Below are 15,751 nucleotides of genomic sequence, written 5' to 3'. Positions count from 1 at the left end.
TAACGTCTCTGAGACTATGAATAGATCGTCATCAACTTCACGTAATTCAGGTTTATATTCAATATTCTCCTTTTGCTACAACACTAGCATCTATGCTAGGCTTCCTGTAAATCTTGAAATTACACTATTTCTATTTTGCTTCCCGTAGGACTTTTTAACATTTAATCTTAACGTTTACCAACTAAGTTTTCTTAGCTATCTTCCTCAATCAAATCAAATTCAAGCTTTCCATAAGCTTTGTCCAGTACCTTACTGGACACCCTCCGTGGGATTTATTAATAATTACCGTTCCTTACGGGTTTTTAACACAATTAATATCTTCAATGCTTGCTCTTATCACATGTATTTCAACATTCAAGATTGCTTTTTATCGTTTAATAGCAGTTGTATTAGCTATGACCGTCGAATATTGTTGCTGGCATTCATTAATGATAAGTTTTCCTAATCTACCTGCAGTGAATATTTGTTTTAACCGGTGTTGACTCTCACCTGATCTTGTGTGCACGTACAATGAATACCAGACAACGATACTCGGTAGTCGCTGTTCACTTTTCCGGGCAGGAGCCTCACACGGGGCACCAATTAATGGCTTGAAAAGATGAAGAACTCAGAGCTTGAATGTCGAATCAAAACAGCAATCTTCTAGTTAAATTGATATATTTATTAACGTGATAAGTCAAACATAGAAAATACTCTCAGCTGAGGACACCAATCACATCACCGTTTCCACAGACTGAATGGCTAAGAAACCCCCAGGTTGCTGTCTCACAACTCCACTCAAGTGTGTCCAAAAGATCATAAATATCTCATCTAATACATGGAGTAGGCATTGTCCTTCTCCTCATTGGTCCTCGTTGGCGCCATCACGCTCCTCCGTCAGCAGAGTCAGGAAGTGATGGTTGTTGACCTGTTCCTATTGTGTTTACAGTCAATGTTATGCTTGTAATACATACAGTATTGTGCTTGTAATACATACAGTGCAGAAAATGCATAATAGTGCAGAAATACATATTGATTGAGGTAGACAAATACATACGATAGTCTTTCAAGTGTGGATTTTACAATCAGGAGTAATTTACTTACACAGTATGCACATGTGTCAGAACCAGATGTTTGGAATATTTTCTTAGCTGCCAGTTTAATGTTTGGGGTTCTGTGGAAACCCTCAGTGAGTGAAGATGTGCATCAGTGAGACGGCTTCTGTTTGGGTTTTTGTTCATCTTCATCATAGAGAAAAGTTGCTCACACTGGTATGTGCTTCCAAACATGCAAAGCATCTGAGCGGCATGAAGGTTGAGGCATCATTTCGGGGATGAAGCTTGGAAACTGCAGGTCCTGCAGAGTCATACTTTGCCTTGAGTGTGTCATTACACTGGAGGTCAATCAGCTCCATTTGGATGTTCACAGAAGCTGTTTCCACGTCAACTGAAAACGGGTTGCTGAGCAGTTCAATTTTAATTTCTGTGCTGCAAAGCCAGTAAATGCGCTCAGTTCATCAGCAGAATGCGGGAACACAGCGGTGGAGATGGTTTGTCAGTGTTTGGAAACACGTAGTGACCAAAGTTTCCTTGCTGCATCAGAGTCTCCCACAGGCAGCTTGGCTTGGAACGCTCTCACTGCATCATATATGTCCGTGATCACCCGGCTCTTAAACTGAAGGTTTAACAGTGAGATGCTTTGTTATGTCGCACAAAAAGGCCAACTCACATCGTCCCAGAGATCTGTGGTGTCCTGCTTTCCTAAAACTGGCAGATTTCTTCACGGAACTCGAAAAATGTATTCAGCACTTTCCCTCGACTCAGCCATCGCACCGCCATGTTCAGAATATGTATTTTCCCGTAGTTGTGCCATGCATTGATTTAATTACCAAAACCGGCGGGCCAGTTATGATAGACATATGATATTTTCTCGCGGTCCGGATATAATTGCCTTGAGTTTGACACCCATGCAGTTCACACTGAAACGTGCACATAAATTAGATAAATAACATAAGCGTTTAGTTTATTTAATAAAAGAGCACCTGTTCAATGAAACAGTGATAGAGACGTGTTATACTTTTAAAAATGCACGCATTTTATTAAATATTTTATATATATATATATTATAAATATTTTTTAAATTTTATTAAATATATGGCTCTCAAGGAAATACATTTAAAAATATTTGGCTTTTATGGCTCTCACAGCCAAAAAGGTTCCCGACCCCTGTCTTAAGGGGTGGGGGAATTTACCCGAAAATACCTACAAACGACATACCCAAAGTAAATTTGAAGCTGCTCTTCAACCATTTGCACCAGCTGCATGATTTTGGTCTCATTCAAAAGATAATTCTCTCATTGTTCTTGCAAAGCACTGAATCATCACTCCAAGTGCTTCTGGCACTGAGTAATAGTGGTCTGAATATAGTAAATTTGAATAAAATAAACTCTGCCGGAAGTTTGTTGGTAAGAGCTGGAAAACATCATAGGAACATAACATCAAGTATTACCAAGTTCAGGTTCAGATTTCAGATAAAAGGGACAAAAACTTATTAGACAGGTTTTTCTAAGAGTAACACCAGGGGTTCACAAGCTGCATTTGGAGATATAATATTTATTGATAAAAAGGCCATAAATAATTATTGGCCTTTACTATAAATAACTATACCCAATATTCCCTGTTAGTAGTAATGATTTTTTTAATATTTTTGTGTTTATTTGTACTTTGTAATTAACAAATACAATTCTGAAAAAATTAGAACATTTGTAAAAATAAAACCATGGATGTCACATGTCTAAAGCTTCAGCAGTTCATTGGCTACACGATATGAGAGTCAATGGGAGACTGGGCTGCTGCTGGCTCCGTCTGTAAACAAAAGAAGAGGGCTGGACATTTTTAAAACGATAAGGTACTCATTTCTCTACAGTACCATGTTTGTTTCATTCACATCCCAGCAATCGCGTCACAAGGTGCAAATTTGCGTCAACTTTGTGTGTAATCGCAGTGCACAAAAAAAAAGTGTCATGTAAGCACATGAAAAGGTCACCAAACTAAATATTTGAGTTCATAACCAATCATGTGTAAGTCATCGGGAAATGTCTTGGTGTGTGTGCAGGAGATGAATAAGCAGTCTAGCATTTCTATAACACTTTTGATATTTGATTAAAAACATATAACAAAAATAGAAAGCATTGATCCGTTTTAAAATGTAGAGAATTTCCAGATAATATACATTTCTGTATATACATGACTTTGTGATGTATAGTTTTTGCACAACCAGGAAATGTGAAGCTTTTCATAATTACATGTTCTCATAATCTCATATGTGATCATTGTTTTTGTGTGTATTACCTCTCCCTGCATGTATTGTGGACTCTGTATTCAAAGGATAAAGAAGCCTGAATACATACAGTAACACAGAGTGAAGCTTGCACGGTCCAGTAAATTCCTTAGAACATTCAGTTTATATCAATCTCGCTCACACACGCACACACTCACTCACTCACACACACACTCAAATCAGCACAAAAGTGTCACTACTAATTATTGTCATGTATTTATTGTATTTTTATATATATTTTATTTATTATCTCACACTGGCTGTTTTATGAGGTGTATTTATTGTTATGTGGCAGTCTATCTGCCCAGGGACAACGGATGTAAATTAGTTTCTAGCTAACTGTGGTGCAATTACTTTTAATTGTGTATTGTCCCTGCAATAATAAACAATTAAATAAACAAATAACCATAACTGCTACTTTCCTAATCCTAATCCTGAACCTAACCATACCCTAAATTTAAAACTCTAAAACTCTTTACATTGTGGGGACTTGCATTTGGTCCCCAAAAGGAAGGCGAGTTCCCACAATGTGACTGTGTAACATGAGAAATACATGCCAATACACACGGTCATCAAGGTTGAAACTGGTATATGCATATTTAGAAAGATTACACCACATATTTTCAAATGGAATGCCACTTCTTAAATGCATGTAAAATGTGTGAATTTTACGGGTACCCTATATATGTTATTATTTAGCAGTAAAGAGCTTTAGATTATAGTTAACACTTCAGTAGCACTTACATACACCACGTTTTCCAGTGTCATTCCTATCTATATTATGAAGCTTTTTACAGAGGGGTTTGTTCATATATCATTTACTGTCTGATTTATAAAGCATTTTATTACTAAAAACATGGCGAATATATATATATTTTTAATGGCTGTTGACAGTATTTTCTGATTTATGGAGTTACACAAAGAGATATCTAAAATTCCCTCTGTAAAAAAATATTGACTCTATGTCAACAAAATAAAAAATATATTTTTAACCTGAACTGAAGCTTTATCCAATGTTCAGATTTCTGTTCTGGAAAGGGATGCAAATGAGCACATATTTAATTATATCATGCCTCAATGGCATATTTTAAAATTCACAAAACTTGTAATACAAAACCAAATTGTCTTAATGTTAGTACTCAATTTAGGAAGGATATGTATTAGCTAATTCTTCTACCTTATTCTCTTGTAGTGTCTACCCTAAAAATAAAAAACCTCCTCAACTGACCTTTGTTCACATGACTCTTTTGTGATACTTTGTTGGAGGACGGGGATCCCATTCTCAATCCAGGTTTAGCAGTCTGTAAACCCTGTGGCCAAAAGGTCAAGCTCCCCTTGAGATGGGGGAAAAATAACCAGCTGTCACTCTATCTCCTCCCTTGTGTGTGTTCGACCGTAACACCCCTCTGATCTCCGTTTTTCCATAGTCCAGATACAGAGAGAAAAACAGTCAGAGCGGGGAGTGAGTGAAGGATATAAATGATAGTGTGAAGCAGGTAGAGGCCTTGCAGGTAGTGAATTAGAAGGCTGCTGCGGATTTTCATGTTAATACCCTGCTGACTACTGCTGCTGGCGTTCCCAGTCTCCTGAGATATCTACCGGACCCCCCTCCCCCAGCTCGCAGCTGCTCAACTGTTTTAAAGTGGTGCAACAGTTTCAATTGCTACTGCATCTGTCTCTCTCCTTGCTTTATGCCAAAGTTTTGACCTGCGCAGGCTTCAGATATCCACCACTTTTTAATTCAAGATACCAGCTCATTGCTCCGCTAGCTGCTGTGTCTGCAGGCTGCATCTGCTGAACAACACCATGCAGAGGAGTCCCCGCTCCGCGCAAATAACTGCTCAGCAGAATCACACGTAAGTATGGGACTACTTTTATCTGTGATACTGTATTTTGCCATGGCACTTGACACAATGGAAGCAACTGTTTAACTGCACACATATTATGTTTTAAACCTGAAAAATACAAACTGCAGCAAAAATGCCTCTGGCTGAAAAGACTTTCAGTGTTTCACCTTTGGTGGAAACAAGTTTTTTTATTTTCATGTTTTCGTTCAACCTTGGATTATTCCGTGATCTCATCACAAATAAAGCATGCCAGCATTACAGAGGTGACTTAAATGGTAGTTTAGAGTTTCAGACAGTCCTCACAGGTCTTCATAATACACATTTTGCAGGAAAAAAAGAAAATCATCAATCATCAAACTGTTTGAAAATGTTGACGTCCTGTGCATTCTATTAGTAAATTTAAGAACAAGGGTGTTAAATCTCACATCAAACTCTACTGTATGTCCCTCCATCCACACAGAAATGTGTCCTGTGTTCAGTATTCTCAGACATGACGTGAACCAACCGCTGCTACAGTAGATATCTAAAGCAGCTGGGATGCAAAGTTATCAGGTTGCGTGAACATACTGCAAAATGATTTGCAGCTGTGTCAGAAGTAGTGCGACTTCCGATGCTGCTCGTCCAATCTTAGCCAGCAATGAGACAAGTTTCCATTGCAAGACGAGCCTATGTGAAACTCTAAAAGTAGTTCAACTCTCCTGGCTGCCCCCAGCAACTCGACACTGACAACACAACACATGTACATATTGTACACAGAGGATGCACAGGCTGTAATGCGGGAGACTAAAGAATCAAGTTCTTATGTGACGTGTGTGTGTGTGTGTTTGTTTGTAGGTCGTCTAACTTTGACGCCCTCGGATGCCATGAGCAGCTGGATCCAAAGGACAGCAAGGACTCTGAGGACCCCAGAGAATACTGTTATGGTACAGCAGAGTCTCTTAACTCATTCCATCATCTGCAGATGTACTCATTCACTTTTATCCTAGGCCCCTCAGATCAGCATGTGTAGCGCTAAATGATTTGTTCATCAACAATACAAACTCTGTGGTATCAGAAGGCTCTACAGTCTTCTGTTATATATAGATTGGTTGTTGTTAAATTTCTCCTACGCCATTTTTTTGTCTTTCTTGATCAAGTTTTAGCTACAGTATTTTTGCTTTAAATAGTACAAGACGGTCCTGATATTTCTGAAAAATTCTTCAATTACGATTGGTTTGAAGTCATTCGAGACCATCAAAATCAGCACAAAATCTAATTGCAAACCATTAGAAATTTGTAGCGATATTTTAATCCGGATCAATGTTGCCCCAATCTCGGAACACATCGGTTATCAGTAAATTACCATTTAGCCTCTGGGAGTGGCAGCTGATATATCTTGGGTTCTGGTATAGATCTGCGGTTTCCGACAACAGATATTTGGGCCAAAACTTCCTCTTCATTGTGCCGGACATTTTTTACAGTTCAACTAGCAATTTGAGATGTGAGAATAGAGATTGAGCCGAGAGACGACGTCTGTGGCTTATCTCTATAAAGAGATATCTGCATATGTATGCAAATAAATAAAAGAAGATTGCATTTTGGCCAATGCATTACGTCTCTTTTGCTCTCCACATAAACTGTTTATCAACATGCAACCAAAGCCCGCTCAAATGTGATTGGTCAATACTACTGGGAATACTAACAGAAACTAGAATACTTCCGGTTCCATGATTTTGTCCCGTCGCCTGTAGATATTTGTTTATAGAGATTAATGGTGCCCTAGAGCCACAGTGACAGTAAAGCTAAAAAAAAAATCATTACAATGTAGGCTGATAATCTTTTAACATTTGTGATTAGAAACTAGCAACCAAGATATGTTTTGAGCGGGACCTCTTACAGTGTGAAAATGCAGTCTAAATGATTTCTGGGTTATGACCTGTAAGTGCTTCCCATGACCCCCATGGCCACACTCAACCTTTGTCCCTCTCTTTTTATATATCACTTTACCTACAGCATCTTTTTGCCAATTTGGCATCCTGATCTTGTTCCCTGTCCCTCTTTCTTTTCCTGCCAGCTTTGCAGATCTCTACATGTACCTCCAGATAACCTGCTGAGTATGTGATACCACATATACCTGACTCTGAAATAAATCATATACCGCCTTATATCATGTTCACTTTTAATAGAAAAAGAGATTGCATTTCAAGATCCTTGACAATGTCCAAGACCTTTGTGTGATGCTGGCTGACAGAGAACTGATACAGGCTTATGCATCATGTCCCGCTGGAGGTTTGAATGTATTACTCACTGCAGACATGTTATAGCTTAGAGGAAGTTGTAATGCCAAAAATAGCTGTAGTGCCACATTTAGTCATCTCTATCTAAGCTTTCTAAACACCAGATGAAAAATATGTGAAAGATGAAATGGTTTCACATTTCAGTCATGGAACAGTTAAATAATTGATGACATGTCCATTCTTAGATTTCTTTTATTTCTATCTCCTCAGGTGGATACCACCCTGTCCAGATAGGTGACACGTTCAACAGGAGATATCAGGTGGTTTCTAAGCTCGGCTGGGGCTATTTCTCCACTGTCTGGCTGTGTTTGGACCTCAGGTAGGTTTAATTAGGGACTGTACAAAGATGATCGGGCTGTGGGGATTATGGCTTTTCTATTTCTTTGGACCCTTCTCTTGACTTAAAATAGTCGTTACAACTGGTACAACAATCTCGGAACCCATCAGCTATCGTTTTGACAACAATTTTGCCATCTGGGGGCGACGGCCAATATTACCGATGTTCTGGTGCAGTGGGTATCCAAGCCAAGACTTCCTCTACCATGCACCGGTCATGTCTACAGTCTAATAGCAATTTGAGATTCAAAAATGGAGTCAGATTATAGACATGACATCTACGACCGGATTGTTTCACAAATAGCTAGTTTACACTCATGCAGTTAATCCTTTGGCCCATAATCAGCTAAATCGTTGTCAGATGCTAGCCGATGTGTTTGTAGATTGCATTTAGGCCGATAAGGACAATTTTTTTACTTTGCTTCTTATGATGATTATAAATATTAAGTAACACAATACAATACAATGCTTTCATGGATTCAGCAACTATTCTGTCCTGATGGCAGATCTCATGTCTGTGTTAGCAGGCTAGGTCGGCGCGTTGCTGTGAAGGTGCTGAAGAGCGGAGCTGGCTTCACCCAGGCAGGACAGGATGAACTTGTTCTCCTACGATGTGTCAGTGACCCACTGTTTGTGTTTCTCCTCTCTTAACATGTCCATCTCTTTCTGTCAAATGTTATTTCTCTTGATATTTGTCTTTGCATTTTGGTTTAGAATTATAATATTCCCATGTCAACTATCTCCCTTTCCACCTTTCTTCCTCACCAATCCCTCTCTATCTTATTTCCTTTTTATTGTCTGCCTTCTTCCACGTCTTACTCCTTTTCTCTCTTTATTCAGGCTAGTGGTCCTCCGAGCCGTCACCCCTCCAGTCAAAGGATCGTTCAGTTGCTCGATGAGTTCAAGTTGGCCGGGGTCAACGGGGTCCGTATCCTTTTTACAGACTGGGCACGCACTCTAAACCCGACACTGAAGGGTTGTCATGTGTAAAGATGTGTGCTTGTGTGTCTAAAATAAACACTCAAATGCATCTATCAAATGGTCAGACTGTCAGTATCAACTATATTATAAAATGAATACATCTTGTAAATGATTTACCTCTGCAAACTCTAACAGAGTACACTGTTTTCAGAGATGTAACACCAGATGGCATTACGTCAGCTCACTGAACACAGTGTTGCATTACATCATACACTGAATACTGCTTGCCAATAGCTTGCAGACATGTAAAACTGACCTTAATGTCTGGTGCTCAGACATGTGCCTGGTGCTGGAGCTGTTGGGGCCTGACCTGAGAAGCTGGCAGCTATGTTTTGGGAATACTGGACTGACGCGGCCTTCAGTCAAACAAATACTTACTCAGGTAAAGAACCACAGAGACCTAAGAAATTAAAGCCTAGTCCACATATAAACAGGTATATATTTTAAACGTTGCCTTTTCTTTGCAGTTTGGGCTTTCATATACTCCCAAACAGCGTTTTTAGGTAACATAAAACGGACCTTCTCTGAAACTCCAAGCAGGGTAAACATTTTCAAAAACTTCAGTGATTATATGTAGACAGAGAAAATGGATTGTTTGGCTTGTAAGGTCAGTGTGCGCCATTATCTCCTTTTATGAGGTGTCACAAATGAGTTGTCATTCCATGCGATGGCCAAAATAGTGCTGTTTCTAACTTTGTTAACAGGACTTTTTACATGTTTACACATACATGTACAGTTACTCTTCCACTATATTGAGTAACACATGTATCACAATGCACTACGGAGGTCACTGCTACATTATCCAACACCCACGATATAGACCCCGCCGCCAATGATGCCGGTTTTGGACAAGACCCGTGTGTGTGTATGTGGCCCAACGTGCCCACTGGTTTTGACAGAGCTTCAATTTTTAGAAATATGGAGGAAAAACCCTGATTTCAAAAATATCTGTTTAAGTGTGGACTTAGCCAAGGTTCTCGCAAACACGTATCGTCATTTAAGTGTAAGAATTGTGTGCACTTTAGATGCCGTTTGTATACTCAAATGTGTAGCTATGCACAGTTAAAGTAAATTAAATTAATGAAAAGTAACATTTTGAGAAATATGCTTATTTTCTCTGTTGCCAAGAGTTAGATAAGAAGATGTATACAAGTAAAATTCAGGTGTTAACACATTGTGCATTCTGCAAAACTGAAACCCAGAGGGTACATGTATAGTTAGACTACCCAATGTTTCTTTTTGTGTTTTCTCTAGGTTCTACAGGGGCTGGACTACCTTCACACACAGTGTAAAATCATTCACACAGACATCAAGCCTGAGAACATCCTGCTGCGTCTGGAGGAGCAGTCCCACAAAGTACCAACAGGGGACAGTAGCTCCTCCTCTGTGCTGATGGGGAAAAAGACAAAGTCCACAGGCACAGTTGTTTTTTTTATTGCTACAGATGCTGGAGATTGTTTAAGAGGGAAGTCTCAAAGCAGGACAGATACCAGCTGAGCTGCCTGAGCAGCCATGCAAGGTTTATCACATGAGTACAAAGTAGATGTACTCGGAGCCAATTTCTGCTCTGTACAGACATATTGTACATTTTAGGGGTCAACGCATTTGTTGTACTGATATCTAAACAAAAAAATTAAAATGAATGAGTTTCTTATATAATTTTTCTGGAAATGAATAAGATGTTAATACACGATTTCTTGCTGTTTCTTTTAGAGAAGGAGCAGGTAAACCCATACAGATTAAAAGACATTACAGTGAAGATTGCTGACCTGGGAAGCTCCTGCTGGGTGGTCAGTAGTTGTTCGATATACTTTACATACATTATAAGCCATTATAAAGCTTGACATACAACATTAGCCCGGTGCTGAATTTGTTTGATTTGTTTTAGTTTCTCTACAAGACATAGTAAAAAGACAGATATTTCCCTTTCAAGTTGGTGGAGACCAAAACAGAGCAGAGAAACACATCTGCAAATGATTACTAATGTTGCTCAATAACCGCCGGATGTGTATATGCGACTGTTTGCTGTTCAACATATCAACTTAAAGCAGATGGTATGTCAATGTTGTTTTTTACAATGTGTTTCCGCTGCCCCAGATTGACCAAAAATAATTAGTTATTGCAGGTTTAACAGTCCAAAACTCAGCTTTGCCAGGACTGTGTGAGTGTGGTTTGACACCTATTTCCAATGTTTTGGGCCCATTAAATTGCCATTATCAGTTGTTACCATTATAATGATGGGGCAATCTGCAACTACCTGCACGTTGTGAAAAGGTTGTAATTGTATCCATTTTTCAGCGCTTAACAATTTTGAACCTTCCTGCAGTGATCCAGCTTACCAATAAGAGCCCACTGACCAATTTAGGAGGTAGAGTAGGGCCATACCACCTCAAATCTATGCTCCAACCGACATAATAATAATAATAATAATAATAATAATAATAATAATAATAATAATAATAATAATAATAATAATAATAATTATAATAATAATAATGACAACTAATAATGGCCAATTAATCAGTTGATTTGAAGCTAGTGGGTTTGTTCAGACAGTACTGGTAAGATTAGCCAACACCATCGCAACTGTCATCACATTTTTACATGTATCTTAATTCTGATTGGTGCAAAACAAATACTCAACATAGACAAAAACACAAAATCCAGAAACCTCTCATGTGAAATATGATTTTGCTTTGGCTGAAAGGTTTGTGTTCACATAGGATGCCATCACTCATAGTAAGAAAATAGATAGATAGATATTCAGTGCCTTAAAATCCACATTGGCCATGTTGAGTCTCATTCAGCTAGATTTTTCTGAGGAATTTTAAAATTCCAAAAAGTAGAAAGCCAAATGTATAGCACATAACGTGTGTGAAAACAGACACTAAGCAATCTGAAACATTACCATTTTAATATTTATATATTTCTCTCTCTTTCTTGGTCCAGTACAAACATTTCTGTGAGGAGATTCAGACCCGTCAGTATCGCTCGCTGGAGGTTTTACTGGGATCTGAGTACGGCCCGCCTGCTGACATCTGGAGTGTTGCTTGCATGGTAAGGTAAAAACATTTACAATATGATGTTTACACAGCGTAAGATATTCAAACCCAAGACTCCATGCTTTCTTTTGCTACATCATTCTATCAAATGGAAAATATAGTCTTGTGAATTATTTTATTCACATTTCTCTCAAAATTCAACCTGACTTCTTTCGGAACTTTCACCAGAGTTTAGAATAAAGTTTTGTGAGTTTCAACAAAGCTTATACCGACTGTCTGACCAGTGTATGAGGGGGGTTGAAGAGGTTCAGAATAGAATGGTTGAATGGCTATGGTTTACCTGTGTATTTGTCTACAACAAAGATATACTTTAGTTTACCTTTTATTGTATACACTATAGCAGTTTGTGCCACAACTTCTTTAGGAGAGACAAAATATATTTGTATAATCTGGAAATACCATGCACTTGATATCATGCACATCAGATGTTCTGGAGACCTATATAATTTATGTACAAAATAAACAAAACTGGGCCTAATACCTTGAGGAATCCCACAAGTAAACTTCATAATTGTAAAAGACACCAAACTGTTAATAAAATAGAATTTGTGTTTGATCTTTTGTTGTGAAGCAAATGTAATTGTAAGTAGGGTGGTGTCAGATTAAATATTTGGCAACCTGTATCTGCAGGAATTATCATGTTTTGAGAATGAAAGTTTTTAGAGATGTGTGTGACACATCCATCCAATGTTGTTGAGATATTTCAGTCAAGTTGCTAGCATAGCTAACTTACTTGTAGCCTAATCTTTATGATAGAGACTGAAGCAGTTATTTTCAAATATTGGCGTCATCAATCAATGTATTGGGATTAGTCTTATTGAAAACATATACATCTGACCCTTTAATTTTCTCTTCCATTCTCTCAGGCCTTTGAGTTGGTCACTGGAGACTCCCTGTTTGAACCCAAAGCTGGCGAGTCCATTTCTCTGGAGGAAGGTACATTTAGTACAGTGTGCTAACACTGACAGAGGCATGACAAACACAGGAATAAATGGGATTACACTGTGGCTGCGTTGTAACTGTTGATGTAGTGTATGATAATGTGTACTGTACATTTGTGTGTCTCACGCTTGAATGTGTCTGTTCTCTCCATCCACCTCAGACCATATAGCCCAGATCATGGAGCTGCTTGGTAAAATCCCACCAGCTGTTGCCTTGTCGGGTAAATACTCTGCAGAGTACTTCAGTCGCAGAGGTAAACCTGCACTTTTTATGTATGTAGTGTGCTAGTGGGCACTTTTATTGATATCAGCCAGTGGTGTACTGGCCATCTGGAAAACCAGGAGAAATCCCGGTGGCCCGCCCCATCGATGGGCAGGGGGATCGTCAGAAAATCCATAAAGCTTTTACCGGCCGTCCGGGCCTTCGTCTCTTTACGGGCCTCTCAGTGTGCCTGTGATTCCAACTATGTCTCCTACAAAGTTACGTTCCCATACAACTAAATTGCATTCTCAAGGTTTCGAGAGAAACGTATTGGCTTCCGGATTACGGTCACGCTTTTAAACCTATGATTAACATTGTAATTTTAAATAAAACAAACAAAGCTACATGGTTATGTTTAGGCAACAAAACTAATTGATTATGTTTAGTAAAACATCATGTTTTGGTTTAAATTAAGTATGTTTGTTACGCTAATGAAGTTACAGACAAAACATTTAAAACGCAATTTTGACTTTTGGTTTCACATAGGACCTGAACAGAGTTTTCCTGCGTGAGAGTCCTGTGTTTGTTTGACCTTATGCAGACATTGATTAAAAACATATTTGTGATAGTCAAAACCAAAGTAATCCTGGACCAACTATGTTTCCCTTCAAAATGTAATTGACAATGCAGATCTTGTTGTATGGGGATATTTCTTTTTTTAGATTGATTTTAACTTAGTTAACATTGTTAACTGATGCTTGCGTCATAGGCTCGACCGAAGCTAACTCTGTTGCTACGGTTGTGGCTGTAAAATGGTGGATAAATTGCTCAATTACATTTTTGTATCTATTTTACTTAACATTTCATCAGTAAGAATAGGAATACGTAAGAATGTAAAATTTGGGCTTTTATATTTTATATATATATATATATATATGAGAGATATTGAAAGAGGTAATAAATTCATGAATGATATTTACCTCAAAACACAACACATAATGTGATAAACATTTGCATATTGTTTATAATAAATACATATGTAATTAGATTACCCCACCAGTAACTATTTTTTGTAGGACAGGGTTTCAATAAATACATATAATACATAAGTAACATATTTAATTACATTAACCCCATCCCCAAGCGTAACTGACTGTCGTATATACTGCACATATGTAACCACCCCTCTCCCCCTATACCTTTCCCAGTACACCCCTGATATCGTCCTACTAAATCATTTCATTAAATCATGTTACTTGTGAGCATCCTTGAGTAATACTGGTTCCATGTCATCCAGGCGACCTTCGTCGTGTCGGTCCACTGAAGCTCTGGAGCCTCTACAACATTCTGGTGGAGAAATACCACTTCCTGTTGGAGGACACCGCTGGATTCTCACACTTCCTTCTTCGCATGTTGGATTACCATCCTGAGAGGAGGGCCACCGCTGCACAGTGCCTCTGCCACCCTTGGCTGATCTCCTGATAGCCTCTTAAAGGCCCGAAAGGCCTCATCCCCATCTGTAGTCCTCATGAGCCAGATGCTGTCAGCAGCTTGACCTTGACAGTTTCTGAACATAACGCCACAAACGTAATCTGTGAGATCTTAAAAGTGCACTGGGCATCTTTGAGCTTTTTATACTAGCGGAATCCAAAGGGCTATTTCGAAGACTGTTTGTATTTCACTGACTTTGATTTGTGAATTCCTATAGACTGTGGTATTGTCCTTATTCAACACCAGATAGAGAATAGGATGCTCTTCTCCACTGGAGCCCCAATATGCACTTTATGCTGCTAAGGCGCTTTTTTACATAGATCTTCTACTGTAAGCCTTTGACTGCCAGACCTTTGAGTCCTCTAAGTATCACCTCTTTTAAGGAGAATATGATTATGTAATGTCTCTTGCTACACTGACAGACCTGACAATAATAGCCAGTGAAGTGTGCAATTGGATGTATACTTTGAGTGCAGCTATTATTCAGTGCGGTTAAATGTTAGTTATTAAAATGATTTTAAAAATGTATAACTTTAAAGTTACTTTTCTTTTAGTCTAACAAACAGCCAGATTGCGGTCACATCAAGTCAACTTTATTGATCACTACAGGGCTTTAAAATATGTACAATATACAACATGCACAAGATTTGCACAAGGAAAACTCCATAGAAAATCGTAAAAAATAAACTGATTAAGGACACTTTACCTCACACTGCTTTTTTATATTTATTTAAGTGCAACTTTCTATTCTATACACGTCCAAACCTGTTTTGTCACAGAGCCTCCTGCTGTTGTAAAAGGAAAATAAAATAACCTTTAACTCGGTTAAAACATACATTGACTATTTTGCTATTTGATTTAATCCAACTGAAATAGCTATTTGATAGTTTTTTGTCTCAGTTACTTTCATTCTCGTTCAGCTTCCTCTAAATACTTCACATTACATTAGTAGCTCTCTGTTATAAAAGGCCCTTATAGATTATCAGAGTACAGACTAAGGGTAACTTTATCTCCTTTAATAATAATACAGGTAATTTCCATTCCACTTTCACGCACCACATTGTATATTAGACGTTTTGATTCTGTTCTCAAACGTGTAAATGTAATGTGTAAAGATGTACATTTCATATCAGATCAAATTGATCATCATCAGACTAACTTCATGTTGAACCTGTAATCACTATGTTTGATAGACTACACTGTGTTGTACTGATTTGAATGACTACAAAAACACCACTTACAAGACATAACTGCATAAAACATTAAGTGCAACAGACAAGGTTGATATCAAATAATG

The 15,751-nt window shown here is 38.3% G+C and overlaps 1 protein-coding gene across 4 annotated transcripts; it reads left to right on the top strand.

Annotated features, from left to right (window-relative positions):
• The first annotated feature begins 4,809 nt into the window (after positions 1 to 4,809).
• On the top strand, positions 4,810 to 14,980 carry LOC115011091 (SRSF protein kinase 3). 4 transcript variants are annotated; one of them, XM_029436045.1, is made up of 13 exons: positions 4,810 to 5,174; positions 6,000 to 6,088; positions 7,219 to 7,258; positions 7,652 to 7,760; positions 8,305 to 8,392; positions 8,618 to 8,705; positions 9,034 to 9,140; positions 10,013 to 10,175; positions 10,472 to 10,548; positions 11,708 to 11,815; positions 12,687 to 12,756; positions 12,923 to 13,015; positions 14,261 to 14,980. In XM_029436045.1, exons 2-13 carry the CDS (start codon positions 6,029 to 6,031, stop codon positions 14,443 to 14,445), a joined length of 1,188 nt encoding a protein of 395 aa, XP_029291905.1. In that variant the 5' UTR covers positions 4,810 to 5,174; positions 6,000 to 6,028; the 3' UTR covers positions 14,446 to 14,980. The 4 variants fall into 4 exon arrangements, with proteins under 4 accessions (XP_029291905.1, XP_029291904.1, XP_029291903.1 ...); XM_029436044.1 differs by having other exon boundaries at positions 8,302 to 8,392; XM_029436043.1 differs by lacking the exon at positions 7,219 to 7,258.
• Positions 14,981 to 15,751: the final 771 nt, after the last annotated feature.

Source organism: Cottoperca gobio, chromosome 7 (genome assembly GCF_900634415.1).
Source record: "Cottoperca gobio chromosome 7, fCotGob3.1, whole genome shotgun sequence".
In the NCBI taxonomy this organism is placed as follows: Eukaryota; Metazoa; Chordata; class Actinopteri; order Perciformes; family Bovichtidae; genus Cottoperca; species Cottoperca gobio.
This window is presented reverse-complemented; position numbering and strand designations above follow the sequence as displayed.

Bases quoted from the DNA above. Each gene is read 5' to 3' on its own strand.
- LOC115011091 (XM_029436042.1), top strand. From the start codon at position 5,125: ATGCAGAGGAGTCCCCGCTCCGCGCAAATAACTGCTCAGCAGAATCAC. The intron at 7,761-8,301 runs GTAGGTTTAATT...TGTCTGTGTTAG, and splicing joins TGGCTGTGTTTGGACCTCAG to CAGGCTAGGTCGGCGCGTTG. The intron at 9,141-10,012 runs GTAAAGAACCAC...TGTTTTCTCTAG, and splicing joins TCAAACAAATACTTACTCAG to GTTCTACAGGGGCTGGACTA.